This window comes from Cornus florida, unplaced genomic scaffold, assembly GCF_030987335.1.
Source record: "Cornus florida cultivar Cherokee Brave unplaced genomic scaffold, ASM3098733v1 CherokeeBrave_3.0.0_Hap2_Chr06, whole genome shotgun sequence".
Taxonomy (NCBI): Eukaryota; Viridiplantae; Streptophyta; class Magnoliopsida; order Cornales; family Cornaceae; genus Cornus; species Cornus florida.
This window is the reverse complement of record NW_026775576.1, coordinates 41525703-41543423: the sequence shown is the minus strand read 5'-3', so window position 1 is coordinate 41543423 and position 17721 is coordinate 41525703. Positions and strand designations below refer to the sequence as shown.

The window sequence follows — 17721 nt, the reverse complement described above, 5'->3', positions numbered from 1 at the left end:
GAATCTAACTTCGTTCATTTTTTGTTGTCTCTCCAAGGGTGTGCACAGTGGCACCCATTTCAGTTTGGAATGACCATTTTTCCCTTAGTCCATTCCTTGTAGGGTTTTGAAACCCTAACTCCAGTTTCACTTCCGTTGAGTCACGGGACTCCTCAAAAGGTCACTCTCGTGTCTTAGGGATGATGTACATCTCTTTGGACTTGTTTATGTTTAGTTTCCGCATTTTGGATCCGTTTTGGGTCATCACAGGACACACTGGGTTTGTAAAATCTAGGGTCGTCACATTGTGGGTTAAAATGATACTAAAAAATCTGCTAAGTATGGTTCTGGCTTGACCCGAGACTTCCCAGGGGTCACCCATCCTGGTACTGCTCAAGTTAAGTACGATTAATTTTGGAGTTATGATGAGTTCACTGCCATCACGACTTTAAAGCGCATTGTGTCAATATACATATAGCACTTGCCCCATCCACACCTGGGCAATGTGAAATTGTGCACCTATAGCACGATAGCCTACTGATGCCACCTGCACATGCTCAACCTCTCAGCCATCACAATCCACGAGTTGCACTCTCTTAAAGTGGTCAGATTAACAAGTATGGTCAACTCACACAAAAACACGCCTCATTGCCTGAATCACGTCAAACCCATTTGAAAACGTGTCAAACTTTTATTGGTCATTCGACCGTGTCATGGCGTACAATCAGTTTTGCATTTGATGATGTTGACTCTAGACTATTTTTTTCCCTAGTTGGTACTCACACACACATGCCTCCATCGAGGCTCAAATCCCTGACTTCCCTTTGGAAAGTAAGAGCCCAATACCGCTAGGCCACTAACCTGTTAGTTTGACTCTAGATTATTACTCGAATATAAACACACCCACTCGGAAAATTGGCGCTCTACCAACTAAACCACTTGGTAATGCCCTAATATTAAACTAAATTGAAGGACAAAGTTTCAGGCTTTGGCATTGAAAAACTACTGCAACAAATTATCCTGATACAAGTTGATACAAGAGGAAACTAATAGAGTATAGTCTCTCCAAGCATGTGATGCCATTTTGATCTTTCTCATCTGAAATTCCCTGAAACATGCTGGTTCAACAGCCCACAACTGAGAAATAATTTATACCAGCAAGAAAAAAATTGGTATTTTAAGTACATTTCTCATTTCTGCAGAAAGCAAAATTGTAACATTGCAATCTTAATATTATTATGCTTTCAAATTCTTCTAGCATGGCAATATACAAAGTAATGGCATGGGTGAACAATCAATCATCTCAGCAATTACTACCACCCTAGTTAACAAGAACCCTAAAGCTACAGAAGCTAAGAACTAGGCGTAACTGTTGATTCTCATGTTGATTTGGTGTATTCAATTGATCCTCGAGCATCTTCAACTTGCAAAGGCTTCTTGTATGACTGCAAAAGGAGTGAAGAACAAACCACACTTATGGATGAAGCAGCCATGCAAGCACCAGCAAGCCAAGGAGGTAAGCGGATTCCAGTGAAGGGGAATAAGATTCCAGCAGCAATCGGCATGCCAAGTATGTTGTAGCCAAGAGCCCACACATAGTTTAGCCGAATGCGGAACATGGTCTTTCTTGAGAGATCTATGGCTGTGACTACATCTTCCAAGTTGCTCTTCATCAGAACTATGTCAGCTGCTTCTATTGCTACATCAGTTCCCGCACCAATTGCCATGCCTACATCAGCAGCAACTAAGGCTGGTGAGTCATTTATTCCATCTCCAACCATTGCAACCCTTGTGCCGTTCACCTGCAACGAAAATTAGTTCAAATAGTCAAAATCCAGTTTACAGTGTTTTATTGTAGTTCATCATTAATAATAATAATTATTATTATTATTTCAGCAAAAATGAAATGTGAAGGGGGGGCTAACAAGTAATCAAAGTAACTAAATTAGTCGTCAGAAGTTCAAAGTACCACAGTGTCATTGAATAACGGGAAAAGCGATATGCATATTGAAATTTGTTCATGTTCCTGCACATGTCATGCATATGCTTGTGCCTGTGCCATTGACATTGCAACTTGAACACCAGTGTTTAAAAACTACACTAGGTACATTCTCAGATGATTATCTAACACAACTTTGGCTTGCCTGACTCAAATCTCAAGCAACTTAAATACTTGGACATTCTTAAATAAAAAAACATATGTTAATGCTCATTATCTTTCTCATCAATCTATTGTTAATGTGCTGATTTCCCATATTCAAATTTATAATCAACTCCGTGACCTTAACAATCTTTTTTATTGTTTGTAGAAGAAAAGATAGAATAGACTCTGCAGTAATTCAACCTTAGAACACCATAGTTTTATATTAACAAATCATTGCAATCACCAAGATGAGATTAGAACTAACGTCACTTGACAAAATATTATACGAGTGTTAAAAAAATAAAATAATAATAATAATAATAATAAAAAGTAAGAAGAAGAATGTTTTAAAGCTATAAAAACTCCAAAATTGCATTTCTAAGCCATTTAATTTACTTATTCTATATCCATACTTTATAGGATGTCCAATGTCTACATTATTGAAAATCCACTACCAAGCCCCACCGATGAACATATTTTTCTTGCTTCTCAAACTATATGGTCAGATGGTATCACCAACTTCAAAAACCCAGTTTTGGTGTTAAAATACCATTTCCTAGAGGAAGAACTCAAGCAGCATAACACAGCTCAGTAATACTACTACTACTTTTGTGGTTGTTACATGCATAGAACTCTAGCAAGGCGATAGGAGAGTCCAACAATCCTAGCAAGACTTTTAATTGCCATTTAAAATGGCAAGGTGATAGGTGAGTCCAACAATCCTGGAAATCCTATAGTACATCACCACATGGCAGCATATTAGCAGTATATAGACTTTCTTGGATTGGATATTCGTCTTCCTTGTGCTATTGGGTTTTGGCCTTCAGAATAATTTCTCAATTATGAAAAGATCTGAAATTCACATTGGTCTGTGCAGACTTGGTAGCAAGCAGTGTGTAAGAACAAACTTACCTGCAGGTCTTTTATCTTATCAGCTTTTCCCAGTGGATCTGTCTCAGCAAAAACCTCCTGAATTCCAACTTCCTTTGCAATTGCGTTTGCTGTAGCCCAGTTATCACCAGTCACCATGATGCTTGAGATGTTCATCGAGTGGAGATATGATATAACACGTGCAGCCTCTGGCTTCACTGGATCAGTCACAGCGAAAGCTCCAGCAGCTCTCTGATCAATGGCAACTAGCACACAAGTGCGAGCCAGCTGCTCAGTTTTTGAAATGTAGTCCTCAACCTCAGGACCAAGTGGGACATTGAAAGCCCTCATAAGTCTCCTATTCCCGACCAAGACTAATCTATCTCCAACTTTTCCACTCACCCCAGATCCTGGGTGCACCTCAAAATCCTTTGCCTCAGCCACATGTTCAGTTTCGGATCCATGATTCCGGCGCAGCTTCTTAGCATGCTTCACCACAGCTTTAGCTAGTGGGTGCTCGCTATTTGCCTGATGATAAATAATTGTTCCAAAAAATTAAGTTTGTGCATTGAAAATCAGAAAAATACAAAATTACCCAACTAGGGCCTGTACTCTAAAAGTCCTTTTTCACTGTGTAAATTAGCATCTTTTTCTGTCTAGGGTTCAAAAAGTTCGCAGACCACTCATACATGTTGAAGTATTCCATTGACAAGATATAATGTAAATTTTGCAACAAATACGAGGACTGCAGATATTGCTTGATTTATTTGCAACACTCCTAAATGATTCCACAAATTCAAACATGCTTTTTTCATTATTATTACTATGAAATGCATTGCTTCAAACTCGACATCCCGTTTCTTATTTTGCCCATATCAAATCCATTACTAGTTCCTATTTCAAATGATTCCCAAAACTCTTGCCAAGCCTTTTTGTCACCACAGGTTTCCAGTGTTTCCACAAAATTCCCAACTAGCAACTAGAATCCACATCACTCAATTCCTGAACTCTTAAATCGAAAAAGCACTTAAGAGATAAAAATGCACCTCTGCAGCAATACTCATATCACAGAACTCCTCCATTGAAAATTTGGAAAAAAGAACAGCACCAACTACTGTTGGTTTTCCAGATGTCAAAGTCCCTGTTTTATCAAAAACAACTGTTGTCACCTGCAAGGATAAAAAGGGATCCATCAAGAACTAAAAACCAGAACCACAGCTTATGACATGAAGAAGAGTCCAAAGATTTGCTTAAATGGCCTAGACGAGATGCAGAACCAGTCATTTTTCAGAAAGCAGCCTATAAGGAGTCAAAAAATTTTAAGTAGACAATTTTAAATTGCACTGTATTCCAAATATATATTCAGATTTAAACCCATTTCGACAAGCTGCACCCAACTGATTGGATTAGGCTATATTAGATATTGTCATGTAGTATCAATCAAACACTATAATTAAATGACAAAACAGTTCAAGAACCTTGTGTGCCTTTTCAATTGCATTTCCACCCTTGATGAGCACACCTTGTGAAGCACCCTTTCCCGTGGCAACCATCACTGCTGTAGGGGTTGCTAGTCCCAGAGCACAGGGGCAAGCAACCACCAGCACTGAAATACCGAACTGCAGCGCAAGCTCAAAACTATCCATGGCTTTTGGTATCCAGTGTTTAGGGTAAAAACCAGCTTCTCCAAGGATAAACCATCCCAGCCACGTTACGAATGCAGCTAGAACGACCTGAAAAAAATAAGTTACTCAATGAGCACTTGTCAAGGAATGTGAAATTGTAATAAATGGTACATCACATAAGAAATGGCATGATGCAAGTGCTTCACGCCCAACAGTTCTTTACCAAAATTAAAATAAGTCACAACAATGCTGCAAAAACTGCAATGTGCAAATTGCAACACCAAAAATTTTAGATAATTTGTAAAATAAATTATATTTTTAGCTAACTGGACCTTGTTCCAAGATCAAAAGAAAATTGTTTGGTCCCTACATCATACAGAAAACCAACAGATGTCATTGCCTCCAAGATCCACTTAGAGTAATTAAACACGTTATCTGTCGGTCGAGCATTGTCCGTGATGGAAATTGTGATGAGTTCCATGCACCACGTGCTTTACATAATTGTTTTAGGCTTAGGCGCAGAGGATATTTTAAGATTTATTTTATATTTTATTAGATTTTCCTTAGTTTTAGGTTTTTTTATTATTGGTAGTTCTATTTTAGTTGCCTATACATATAGAGCTTTTTTTTCCCCCAGTAAGTCAATATATATAGAGCTTGATACACTGGGTGGATTACTTTGGATAATTGATTGATATTATTCAGCATTGATATACAGATTCTCTCCCTCTAAATAACTCTTCCTCTTCCTCATTCTTCTTCTCCTCTCTCTTCTTCTTCTTCTTCTTTTCTACTGGTTCTGCATCAGTGGGTGCAATACTTCGAAAAAGAAAAAGGAGCCGTATGGATGCAATATAGAATAAAATAAAATAAAAAGAATAGCACAGTCGAATCTTTTTTAATAACATAGCTCCATAAGCTATCTCCTGAAAGCAAAATGTGTCTTGAATTTAAATTACATTTCTCTTTATTATTGTAGAATATAGTGAAACAATCACATTAATGTACACTGATGATATCTACATCCTGAACCCCCCACCCCCACACACAAAAAATAATAATAATAATAAAATAATAATAATAATAATAATAAAATAATAATAATAATAATAATAAAAATTTGCAAAAACAAGTACTGACAAAATCTGCAACTTAGCGTCAAGGTAACAAGTTGACATATTCTGGAATGAAGAAAATCCAAATATCGTCATTGGTCAATTGAATGTTTAATATCTCTTCGTCGCAGCCAGTTCTAATCCAGACTTAATTTTTTTTAAGTTGAAAGGAAAGTAAAGGAGGAAAAAGAAGAAAATCTTAAAAGAGAGCAAATTATTTAAAAACACTATAATAATCAACCTTTGTATTAAAAGATCTCAATAAAAAGTCTGAAGTAAAATGTAGAATGAGAGAGGGGGGGGGCTCACCATAGGAACGAAAAACCTTGAAATCCGGTCAGCTAGTTTCTGAACAGGTGCTCTGGCAAGCTGAGCAGCTTCCACAAGCTGAACAATTTGGGAAAGCGCGGTTTCTGACCCAACATGAGTGGCCTTAACCAAAACACATCCGTTCTCATTCACAGTACCACCAATAACCTGTTCATTAAATTTAACATAATAAAATCAACAAAGATATTGTTTACCATTTAGAATTTTCAAAGTCGTAAATATCAAGGACAGCAAACAAACAAACAGTACCCTGTCACCAGGTCTCTTAGCAATTGGCCTTGCTTCTCCAGTAATCATACTCTCATTGACATGACTCTGACCACTTATAACAATACCATCAACAGGAACCTTTGCCCCTGGAACAATCTTAATTATGTCATTCCTTTGTATCAGCTGAGTGCTGATTTCTATCTCTGAGATAACATTTCCATCAACATCCAATGCTAATAGATAAGCAGTATCAGGAGCAAGATCTGTCAACTTTGCTAAAGCATCTGATGTTTTTCCTTTAGCCACAACCTCCAAATATTTTCCTAAAAGAATAAAGGATATCAACATGGCACTGGTCTCAAAAAAATCTTGCCCTTCAAATGTATCTGAAGCGAAAGCTTTTATCAATATATACATAGAGTAAAAATAAGCAGCATTGGTGCCTAATGCAACTAAAACATCCATATTGGCAGATCTTCGCCTCAGTGCGTGATATGATCCTACATAAAACCTGAAAAAAAAAAAAAAAAATTCAATTGACTATCAGGTTTTGTATGGCTACCTGCATAATACTTCATCTCAAAGAAAAAGATAATAACAATAATTTGGTGCAAATTTTTTTTTTAAATACTAATCATGTACCTTCGGCCAACAACAAATTGCACTGGTGTGCAAAAGATCCATCTTAAAAGCAGCCCAACAGTGATCATATTGTGAATCTTGTAGTCTAACCAGTCACCATAACGAGGAAGCATTGGAAGTACCATGGAGAAAATAAAAACTGGAACTGAAAATAGGCAACTCCATAAGAACTGGTTTCTGTACATCAGGACTTCATGCTGCCTCTCGGTTTCCCGTCGTCTTGGCGGGATGTATAAGCTAGCACGATAAAGGTTGGGGCCAGAGCCAGCTTCTTGGATGCAGTGGATGAGAGACCTAGGACCAGTGACATCTGGATCATAGCTAACAGTTACCTTGTGTCCTTCCGAGTCCATTTCAACCAGATTCACACCTTCCATTGACTCAAGGGAGGATTGAATCAAAGTCAAATCACCCACTGACTTAATACCTTCAAGTTTTAAGTGCACTTTGTTCACATCACTCCCAGAGCTTATGAGATCGGCTCCAAAACCAGCGTCCTCGATTGCTTCAATGATGCGGTCAGTGTCAGTGACGTTTGGATCAAAATGAATCTTTGCTTCTTCAAGAGCTAGACCCACCACTGCTTTTTTCACTCCGTCAACCATCGAAAGGGCACGCTCTACAGACTCAGAGCAGCTGGTGCATGCCATTCCTTTAATTTTAAGCCTGCATACTGCTATGTCTTGTTCTGGGAACTCATCAACTTGAAATCCTGATTTTTCCACAGTTTCTTTTATTGTTTTTGCCTAGAATAAAATGTCATTGTTAATGCCCTCATCTAAGAATAGAAAGATAAGGTCAAGACCAACTCAATATAATTTAAGGCCTTCAGCGAAAAATCTAGGCCTTTTATGGCACCCAAGTAGAAAATCCCTAAATGCTAACTATTAATACATGCTATTGGCTGGGGCCTTAGGCGACCACCTACGTTGCCTAAGGCTCCAGCTAAACCCTGGATAAGGCAAGAACAAGAATAAAAAAGCTAGAGATCATAAACATCCACACACAGAATTATAATATAGGGACCACCATGTAGCATTATTATGGAAAAACTTCAAAATCTATCTAAGTTAAGCTTCATAAGAAGTGTCACAATCAGTCATTCACATCAAAGTTAAAATTTTATGACTTAAAAGTATGCTTAGAATGCCAAAACTTAATCAGGAGTGCCTTCTTATTTGCATTTTCTCTTGCTCATCATCATCACCTTCTTCTTATTTATTCTTTTTTATTGCACACATTTAAAACATGGACAAAAAGATACATATGGTAAACATGTGCATGAGAGAGAGAAGTTATATATTCTTTATATATATAGATTCGTTTTTTTTATTTAAAAAATACCTTTGTACTTACATTTGCAATACATAGACACTGTCAATTAAACCAGTAAGATTTAAGAAAAGCAATAAAAAGAACACCCCATTCAATTTCTGAGGATACAGGGGGTGAATAATACTTTAAAACCTTACAACCATAGTTCTAATCCCAGAATATTCAAATATTCTTCTGCAATATTCCAAATTTCATTTCCTGACCTCCATCATCTCAGCATGCACATGAGCAAAACATAATATTTTTGGTCAATACAAGAACACTCGTATAAAAAGGCCAGACATTAATACTTAAGGACATCATATAATCAAAGGTGAAGTTGCATATAAGAAAAAAGAGCAAGTTCGAGTTAGATTTCGTTTGCATAACAGAAATGAGAAAATACAGCTCCCAAAAGGTTGCAAAGAAACATATAGAAGCCAATTTCTACCACAATTTCAAATTATCATGCCTAGGCAGCCTGTTAAAATGAAAAGAAGTATGTATAACTTTACGGAAATACAACTTTAATAATAAATCTGACTTACATTAGTGTGTTCTGGCATGTAACTGACTACAGCCTGGCCTTGGAGCGGTGACACCATAACACTCTCGACACCATTAAGCTTACTGAGTATAGGTTCTAAGGAAGTCGCACAAGATCCACACTCGATGCCGCTTATTTTGAACATAATCGTCTTAATTTTCTTGACATCATTATTAGTTGGCTGAGAAATGGTGACCGCAACATTGTCCAAAGATTGCAAAAGCGGCGTCTTCAAATCATGCTCCCCGTTTACTTCCATATCTTCATTTAAAATTTAAAAGTCAACAAGAAGAAACAGGAATTGATCCTCATATAATTCTAAACTCGTTATACTTAAGCTTACCAAACACTCAATTTTCAATAAAGAATTCAATGCCAAAGTGGACTCAATTTAACAACAATAGAAGGTTACAAACACTTTAACAAACATTCCAAACCCATTAATACAGTGAGAACATTGAAAAAAAAAAAAAGTTCACCAAAAATATAATTCCAAAAACTATAAATGATTCCCAGTTCCAATGCCTGTAGATAATCAAATAAACAATAGCAAACCACAAAGACTACATTTATTCTACACTCCAAAAAAATCCATTGTTTTTTTTTTCTGGGTAAGTCAAAATAATCAATCCGTGACAATAAAATGGCAAATAAACATGATTTCTGACACAATTTTCAAGGATATAGCAACAACCCATTACCTAATGCAGACATCCCTGGTCTTTAAGAAGTCAACCAAACAATAAACTTGCGCATACGTATATATTTTATATAAGAAATCATCAACTGACTGTTGAATTGATCCAAGCAAGCTCAATAACATGAGCTAAACAAGACAACATGTCCAATATCTTAACAACAGGTCAACAACAGAGGAAAATTTTGATAAAAAGAACTAAAAATTCACAATATATCATCCTACCTAAACTAGGTAGAAACCAAAACGATAGCTATGGGTTAGTTTACTGATCCAATCAAACAGTAAAATCTCTCAAAACACACACACATACAGATATATTTAGCAGAAGTACCTTCTCTATATATAGACATAATCGCTGTATGATCACGACACGATCACGTACGTAATATGATGAAGCAAAAAGGTGGATGAAATTGAGAGACCTTTTTGAAAAAAGGCTTTGGGATATGATTAGGGTCTTTGGGAACAAAAAGGAGAAAACAATTAGGGTCTGCGGAATAAGAGAGATAAAGGCGAAAGGCGACTGGAAAAATGAAAATTAGGGTTTATGCGAAGGTTAGAGAGAGAAAGAGGAGGCGGCGACGGAACAGGGAGGAGAGAGAAAGTGGCGCAGAAAGCAGAACAGATGGAAAAGTTTTCTTCGTCTAGCACTCGCCTGGAGATTGTGGGTTTGGAGAAGAGAGAGGTGTTTTTGTTTGTATAAAGAGGTCTTTGGTGCCTCCACTCAATGATTTTTTTTTTCCCCATTTTTTGAAATTTCGAATATAACGCCCTTTGATTCCCACCAATTTAACTTTGCTGATTGGACCCAAATAAATGTCAAATCCCATATCTTGCCCCTCACTTTGTCATGAATTATGTTTTTTTTCCTTCTTTTGATCATGAGATAAATAGATATTAGTGTTTGATTATCTTATTTATGAAGTTGACAATATGGCAATGCTATTTTTAACCAATTGTTTGACCTAATTATCTTCTATCTTTAGATATCTTCAACTTCAAGTGCATCTTACTTAGAATATCCTCTAGGGCAAAAAAGTTAAAACATGCATAGTGCATGACCATTTTATTTGGATAGTTATGTCCTCCTTTTTATTTAGATAATCATGTTGTATGCAACTCACTTTCTTATAATTGGATTTATTATTTCAATTTATTATTTATGTTTTTCCTAAGTTAGGTTATATTCCCAACGGCTAATCGAATAAAATGTAACTTTCATATTGCTAATGAAAAAAATATGTGTTTGTCAACATTCTACTTCGATTGAATTTTTTGATGGAAAGTAAAAGTGAAAGAAAGTGAAGTGAAGGAAAAAAAAAAAAAAATCAAGTTTCTAACACACATTTGGTTAGTAGGAAAATTTTACAAGAAAAGTGTGGAAAAATATTGTTTTATTAGTTTGGAAAGCATGAAATAAAAAAGAAAATGATTGTACTTACCAAAATTACTCTTGTGATTTTAAATACTAAAAATAAAATAAATTTGTGTTACTCCCCTAACCCAATTATTTATATTCATTTTTAAAAACAAAATAAAGAAATAAATAATGATAAATTATTAAATTATTAAGAATTATAATATGATTATTTATATTAATTTTTAAATTATTTATATGTGAGAAAAGTTTTAGCAGTTGATTTTAGAGGCTTACTTAAAAAATACATGGTAAAACAAATATTTGAAAAGTTACGTGCATGACAAATGTTTTTCCATAATTGGTGTTCTAAGTTATTGTCATATACAAATATATTAGAAGTCTATAAAGATAATCACATATACAAATATATTAGAAGTCTATAAAGAGTTAATCACATATACAAATCACCAATTGATAAGGAGTATAACAGAAAGTTAAAATATAGAGTCACAACTTTCACAAGAAATTGAAATTTTCTAGTGTTTTATGCGGAAAACATTTTGAGGAAAATAAAAAAAGTTGCAGAAAAGTTACTTTCTTCAAAATTTTCACTTTCCTTCTAACCAAACTCTTAAAAAAAAAAAAAAAAATTCCTTTTCTTTTCCTTTCCTTTCCTACTACTTCCATCTAACCAAACACACCCTAAAAAATACACTACGTATACCTTCCCTCAATAGAGGGGGAAAAATATAATGGCAATATTCCCAACAACTATATATTTGTTGACATTATACATAATTTGAAGGAAATAAATAAAAATTTGTTATACATGTTTTTTCACAAATAAATAAATAAAAGAAAAATACACTACATAAATTATGAAGAATAAAATGAGTAAATTAAATGTGGTATTTACAATAATTTAAAAATATATATATTTGAAAAGCCAAAGAATTAGGCTCTTTGTTTTTTTAAAAATAATAATTAAAATATTATGCAAATAAAATGGCTCTTTTTTAATTAATTAAATTATGGTTCCTTTAAAAAAATTTGTTGTAAATAATAGAACCAAGGGTCCACCAACAGGCCCTTAGTTCGCCACTCCGCTCTCCACTTATTATAGTATTTTCCAAATGAATTCAGGTTATAGATACTCTTACAAGTGATTCAATTAGATTTGCTATTCATTTTGAAAAAGAGAAAAGATAAACTACGCCGAATAAAAAATATGTAAACAAGTGTAACCCCACAACACAACATCATGAGATCATTACATCCCCACTCACACAATAATCCGTCAATATCTTCTAAATTCAAAGAATGTGGGGGTATCATTTTTCTTGATGTTTTTTCATAATGTTATTTCCTTTAAAAGTAGTATATTCTATCTTGCATTAATACGGAAAGAAGTGCTTCAGAAATGATTAGTGCTTAATTGTCTTTATATATATATATTCTTACAAGTGAATTGTTATTATTTTGTTTTTTGACCTTTAAGAGTGAATTATTTATTTATTTATTTATTTTTTGAAAGGTATAAAAGTGAATTATTTGTCATATTGCATTATAGCGTGTTTTATTCTCAATGGTACTATTGTACGAGATATAGCACCATCACATGGGTCTTGGTCGTTGATTCAAATTTACACTAAAAGGTGTCTGACATTTCTGTTGGATGACATCAGGAGGAATTGTGTTTTTATCTTTTTCTTGTTGTTGTATAGATAATTATTAATGGTAAAAAAATAAAAATAAAAATAAAAATAGTTATATTATGTTATTTAAAAAATGAAGTTTTAAGTGAAAAAACAAGAGCAAGCATAGTACTATTTTGTAACTTCATTTTGCTGATATAAAAGATTCTATGTCTTTATTTATTTTTTTAAAATGTTAGAATTTGGCCCCCTTAGAAGATAAAAACAAAATGAAACAAACAAGGACTAGGTTCATTATGAGCTTACGAATGTGTCTTGTCGATTTATCCAAAAAAAACAAGCCAACAATCCAAAAATGTTCTTGTATATATATATATATATGTATTGACATGTCAAATCATGCATTGGCACCAAAATATGAATCCACATGGTGTATGGTCCTGTGCCTGGTGCTTTTTTTCTTCCTGCAGGCATGCGTGTACTGTAACAGCACTAAGCGAATTAAAGTTGCAGACTAGACACTGCTGCCAATTAACCTTGGATGAATTGCGGATGCCATTATAAGGGTTGTGATGGCAAGCTACACACACATATACATATATATATATATGTATGTATGTATGTTTATGGTCCCAATCACTTTTTATCTTCTATCTGATCCGACTTGTTTTTGATATAGAGTTCACATGCATGAACTTACCTCTTCCATGTTCAAGCCAAGCTTAACCCTATGAATTGCGGATGGCATTATAAGGATTGTGATGGCAAGCTACACACATATACTACACACATATACATATATATGTGTGTGTGTGTGTGTGTGTATGGTCCCAATCAATTTTTATCTTCTATCTGATCTGAGTTGTTTTTGATATAGAGTTCACATGCATGCACTTTCCTCTTCCTTGTTCATGCCAAGCTTAACCCTCTGAATTGTGTGTTTGTTGTTTCTATAAAATAGTTCTTAATTCCTGCAATATGTGTACCTCTTTTTAACTTAAAACAAACTGTGTGTCTGTGGTATCAGTATGAAGAACAGATATCTTCCTTATTCCACAGGATATGATTCTCTTCCTCTCTCTGTGGAAATGTCTTGAAAATTTGGTAGTCTTTCTGACCTAAGCCTCTTCAGTCTTCACCCAAGAGGAAAACTCCACTCACTCTCTCTCTCTCTCTCTCTCTCTCACACACACACACACACTTTATTTATGTATATAAAACACACAAATAAATTACGCTGACCTCATGTGAGCTAGGTTTGGACAAATTAATACTGACGTTGAATGTTTATTATTTTGATATTTTCGGATATTTGACACGTACTCAATGGTTCCTTTAACGTTGTCTTTTCGACGCCCACATTGATCAGATAATTTTATCCTTCGGTCTGTATAAAATGTAATATAATATACTATTATAATATAAGGGCATTATCGACTTTTCATATTTAAAATCACTTTTTAGGGATGTTAAAAATAATAAATAAAACAGATTTGAGGTCAAAACAATTGTAAGTTCTTAGTACTTGGTTGGGGTTCAAAATCATAATAAAGTAACAAATGGTGAGTTATAACTTGCAACGTAATAGAATTCGAGATGAATTGAGAGAAGTGGAAGCCAAGCAAACTCGAGAGAGAGATAGAAAGAAGTTGGAAGTGTACAAAAAATACCATTGACTCCCTTAGAGAAGGTGTGAAGTGCGGGGAAAATATGGATATGAGAGCCTAAAGAAATGTGTAAGTGCTCATTTTCCTCCTCCTTAGCCTTGGATCATCTTTTTAGGCCAAGTGAGAGTGGGTGATGTCATTGATGACATCACGTGTGGATTTATTAACAAAAAAATTAAAAGAGATTAATTTCTCAAATATTTATAAAGCAATGTTAAATAAGACATGGTTAAATGATTGGGCGTCAAAATGATATTTCTCTCTCCAAGTTAGGTCGAGTGTCGACTCGACGAATCCTGGACTTCAGCCAATAAACCAAAACCTCCTCAGATCCCAGGTAATCCTGAGTCCTGCTCCCAACTCGGGTCTTCGAATCTTCAATTTTCTATTTGAAGTATGTTGATGTACATCGTGGTAACTTTGACCATTGACCAGGTTATGTTGCCCATTGTTATTGATGTGGCGTAACACATTGACCGTTTGACTTAGTTGTGTGGGCCATTGTTGATAATATAGCGTTTGCCATGTGGACTCGAAGGTATGACACCCACAACAATAAATATTGATCGATTGTCTAATTTGCCCCAAACTCAACAAGGTCAATGTAATTTACCTAATATTATATATACCTGTTATTGGTGAGAACAACGAAGACATATTTTCCATATTAATAAGGAGCTATTTGTCATTTTATGTAAGAGAAAAATATTACAAGAGGTGCTCGAATTGTGTCATATGTGCCCAGGGAGAATATTTGGTGTGTGCAAACACATACCAGGGCGTTTCCATCGTTGAAAATATATCATTTTATCAAATTAGTCTCACATATATATATTTTTAATTACTCTCAACTAATAGCTATAGTGATTTTGAGCATACCTATAACCGATGCACTAAATATTACTTTGAAAGTGGGATGATACATTTAATGAAAATTCAAAACATAACGTGTCACAATGTTTGTCATTACTTTAAACTAATTAACTGCTGGACGTATCAGTCACGCTTTGCATAAAAAAATAAAAAAATAACATTTCTCTTGTGAGACACCCATTCAATCTTGCTGTCTCTTTCTAGATGTGAACACATTCATCTTCAAATTAATTTAATGCATAATAGATTAGATTCAGGTAGTTAAGTAGCTAAACCTCAAATTTATTCATTAATCTTTGCCAGGCTCTCTACTCATAACCAATTATAATACATAGCTTGTTGATACTGCTGAACGCATTTTAGAGATTTTTTAAAACCTTTTGAATGATTGCTTTGGATCCTAATTTTATAAGACGTGTTAATAGAGGAGTCATTGTGAGTGATTTTTTTTTTTTTTTTTTTTTTTTTTGAAAATTAAAGCAAATTGTATAAATATAAAGTGAAAATACAAAGAAGGCCTTTGGCTAAAGACAACCTTTCACAGGAAATACAAGCCCAAAGCAACCCAGCCCTCAACCAGAGCAACCTAGAGCAGAGACCCAGCCCAAGAACAAAAAGATCTACAAGTAGCAATGAAATCGATACTTGGAGAACTGAAACCAATTCCGGTAAGCGAAGCTTGCGGTGATGGAGGAGAGAGCCTCCACATCTTAGTCTGGTGGATGGGGAGGAGGTCTACAACAAGAAGGAGAATGATTCCAGCTGCTCAGAATCCATCTAGAGGCCATGCAATCCTTTAGACAACCCAGGCGAAGCAAGGATGTGATTGAGTTGCAGACCTTTGTTAGAACCCTGTTCTGAGTTGATGGATTCCCTCTGAAGATACGGTTGTTCCTTTCCTCCCATGTGTGATATACTAAGGCTGACAGGGAGATTTTCCTGAGGATGTTCATTGGAGAATTTGACTTCCATCGGCTACTAATCCACAGAATCATGTCTTCCCATATGAGAAAATAATTGTAGAATCTGCATCTAGCTTGGATAAACTCCCAAAGAGGGGCTGAGAAGTCACATCTAAAAAAGAGATGGGAATGTGATTCAATTTCAATTCCACAAAGGACACAGGTATTACCATGGTGAACCATAGCTTGAGAGTCAAGTGTGGGAAGTCTGCTTTGAACTGCTAGCCACATGTTAAATTTCATTCTTGGGATAGAAGCTGTGTGCCACACCAGGTTGTACCATGGAACTAAAGGACCATGATCCATGAGGTGGGAAATTGTGTGTTTCAAGCTAAAAGAATCAAAGGGAGAAACAGTCCAAATCAACTTATCCTTTCTGTGAGGCACTGGTTGTTGGATTGAGTTTAGCTTTGGAATAACAGAGAGGAGAGCAGGTGGGAAATTCCAGCCATTGTTGACAATGAAGTTTGCCATACTTGTATTCTCATCAATTCCTAAGAGTGATAGAATGGTTGATGAGAATCTTAAACACAGAGGCCCTCTAGCAGACCAATTGTCAAACCAAAAGGAAGTATCAATCCCATTGCCAATAAGGTGCTTGATAAAATGCCTTGCATGGTGTCTCAGCTGTAAAATTTTCCTCCAACTCCAGGAGCATGAGTGAGGAATCTTCAAGTCCAGAAGTTCCTGCCTTTAATGAGGTGAATTCTACACCAATTAATCCATATTCTGTTTGAGGTATCAGTTTGAAGCTCCCAGATGGACTTCAAGATTGCTACTTGATTAGACAATTCCAAGTCTCAACCTTAGGCTTACAGACTGCTCCCCATGCAATTTTCCCTCCATTAGATTTCATTTTTGGCCCCATACCAGAGGAAAGATCTGAAAATTCTATTAAGCTCATTGATGACACTCTTTGGGAGAATGAAAATACTGGACCAATATAATTGAGTAGAAACTAGAACAGATCGAACAAGCTGTAATCTTCCTGCATAAGAAAGAGATTTAGCAGTCCAGTGGGATATTCTGCGTGTTATCTTCTCTATGAGTACTCTACAGTCAGTAGCCTTCAGACATGTTGTGATAAGTGGAACCCCCAAATGTCTAATGGGAAGACAACCTTTGTGAATACCCAGCGGATTGATAATGGCTTCTTCAGTATGTGGATTAACACCAGTGATGAAGATTGTGTTGGGATTTATATGCCCTGGCATAGCAAATTCCTATTTGGATTAAAGTGACATATGTTCCTGACATTTATGAAATATTTATGTTTTGTACAATTGGTAAATTCAATGTATTATGTTTCGATTCATTATAGAATTGATAGTGTCCTCTTGATTACAAGAGATATTTATATATGTATGTGATGGCGATCAATACATGAATATAAATAGTAATCATAAATTGTTCATAGTCGGTAATTATGGATGGAATCATAATTAATTAAGATTTGAACTGGATCTGCGTTAGGTTGACATATATTGTGAAAGCCGTCGTATGCAATTGCTCCCTATCACCGTCATGGCATTTGACTCTTAAGTATGAGAAAAGTATAGACTCTTTTATTAATTAATAATTACTTTGATTTGTTCGGCGGATTCTTCGGGATCCTTAGACCGACACTTTGGGTGGTTATGTAATTAATAGTTAGAGAATTATATTTTTAATATTTGCATCATTACTATTTGTATTTATTTTGTATTGATTATGGTTGATCACAAAGTAA

At 35.2% G+C, this 17721-nt stretch overlaps 2 protein-coding genes across 2 annotated transcripts; both read right to left on the bottom strand.

The window, feature by feature from the left end:
- Positions 1 to 1172: 1172 nt before the first annotated feature.
- Positions 1173 to 10220, bottom strand: LOC132311363 (copper-transporting ATPase HMA4-like). Its single transcript, XM_059809252.1, has 9 exons — positions 9807 to 10220; positions 8777 to 9036; positions 6915 to 7660; positions 6312 to 6783; positions 6042 to 6209; positions 4471 to 4725; positions 4039 to 4161; positions 3035 to 3520; positions 1173 to 1781 (listed from the first exon to the last, which is right to left on the bottom strand). Exons 1-9 carry the CDS (start codon positions 9823 to 9825, stop codon positions 1359 to 1361), a joined length of 2952 nt encoding a protein of 983 aa, XP_059665235.1. The 5' UTR covers positions 9826 to 10220; the 3' UTR covers positions 1173 to 1358.
- A 5348-nt stretch (positions 10221 to 15568) lies between these two features.
- LOC132313980 (uncharacterized) lies at positions 15569 to 16860 on the bottom strand. Its single transcript, XM_059812909.1, has 4 exons — positions 16798 to 16860; positions 15870 to 16679; positions 15676 to 15765; positions 15569 to 15616 (listed from the first exon to the last, which is right to left on the bottom strand). The coding sequence occupies exons 1-4, from the start codon at positions 16858 to 16860 to the stop codon at positions 15569 to 15571; spliced, it is 1011 nt and encodes a 336-aa protein (XP_059668892.1).
- Positions 16861 to 17721: the final 861 nt, after the last annotated feature.

Coding starts and splice junctions, on each gene's coding strand:
- LOC132311363 (XM_059809252.1), bottom strand. Junction 7,661..8,776: donor ACATGCCAGAACACACTAAT/GTAAGTCAGATT, acceptor ATTTTATTCTAG/GCAAAAACAATAAAAGAAAC. Junction 6,784..6,914: donor CAATTTGTTGTTGGCCGAAG/GTACATGATTAG, acceptor TTTTTTTTTCAG/GTTTTATGTAGGATCATATC.
- LOC132313980 (XM_059812909.1), bottom strand. CDS start 16,860: ATGGGGCCAAAAATGAAATCTAATGGAGGGAAAATTGCATGGGGAGCA. Junction 16,680..16,797: donor GAGCAGTCTGTAAGCCTAAG/GTTGAGACTTGG, acceptor CATTAAAGGCAG/GAACTTCTGGACTTGAAGAT. Junction 15,766..15,869: donor AGAACAGGGTTCTAACAAAG/GTCTGCAACTCA, acceptor TTCTTGTTGTAG/ACCTCCTCCCCATCCACCAG.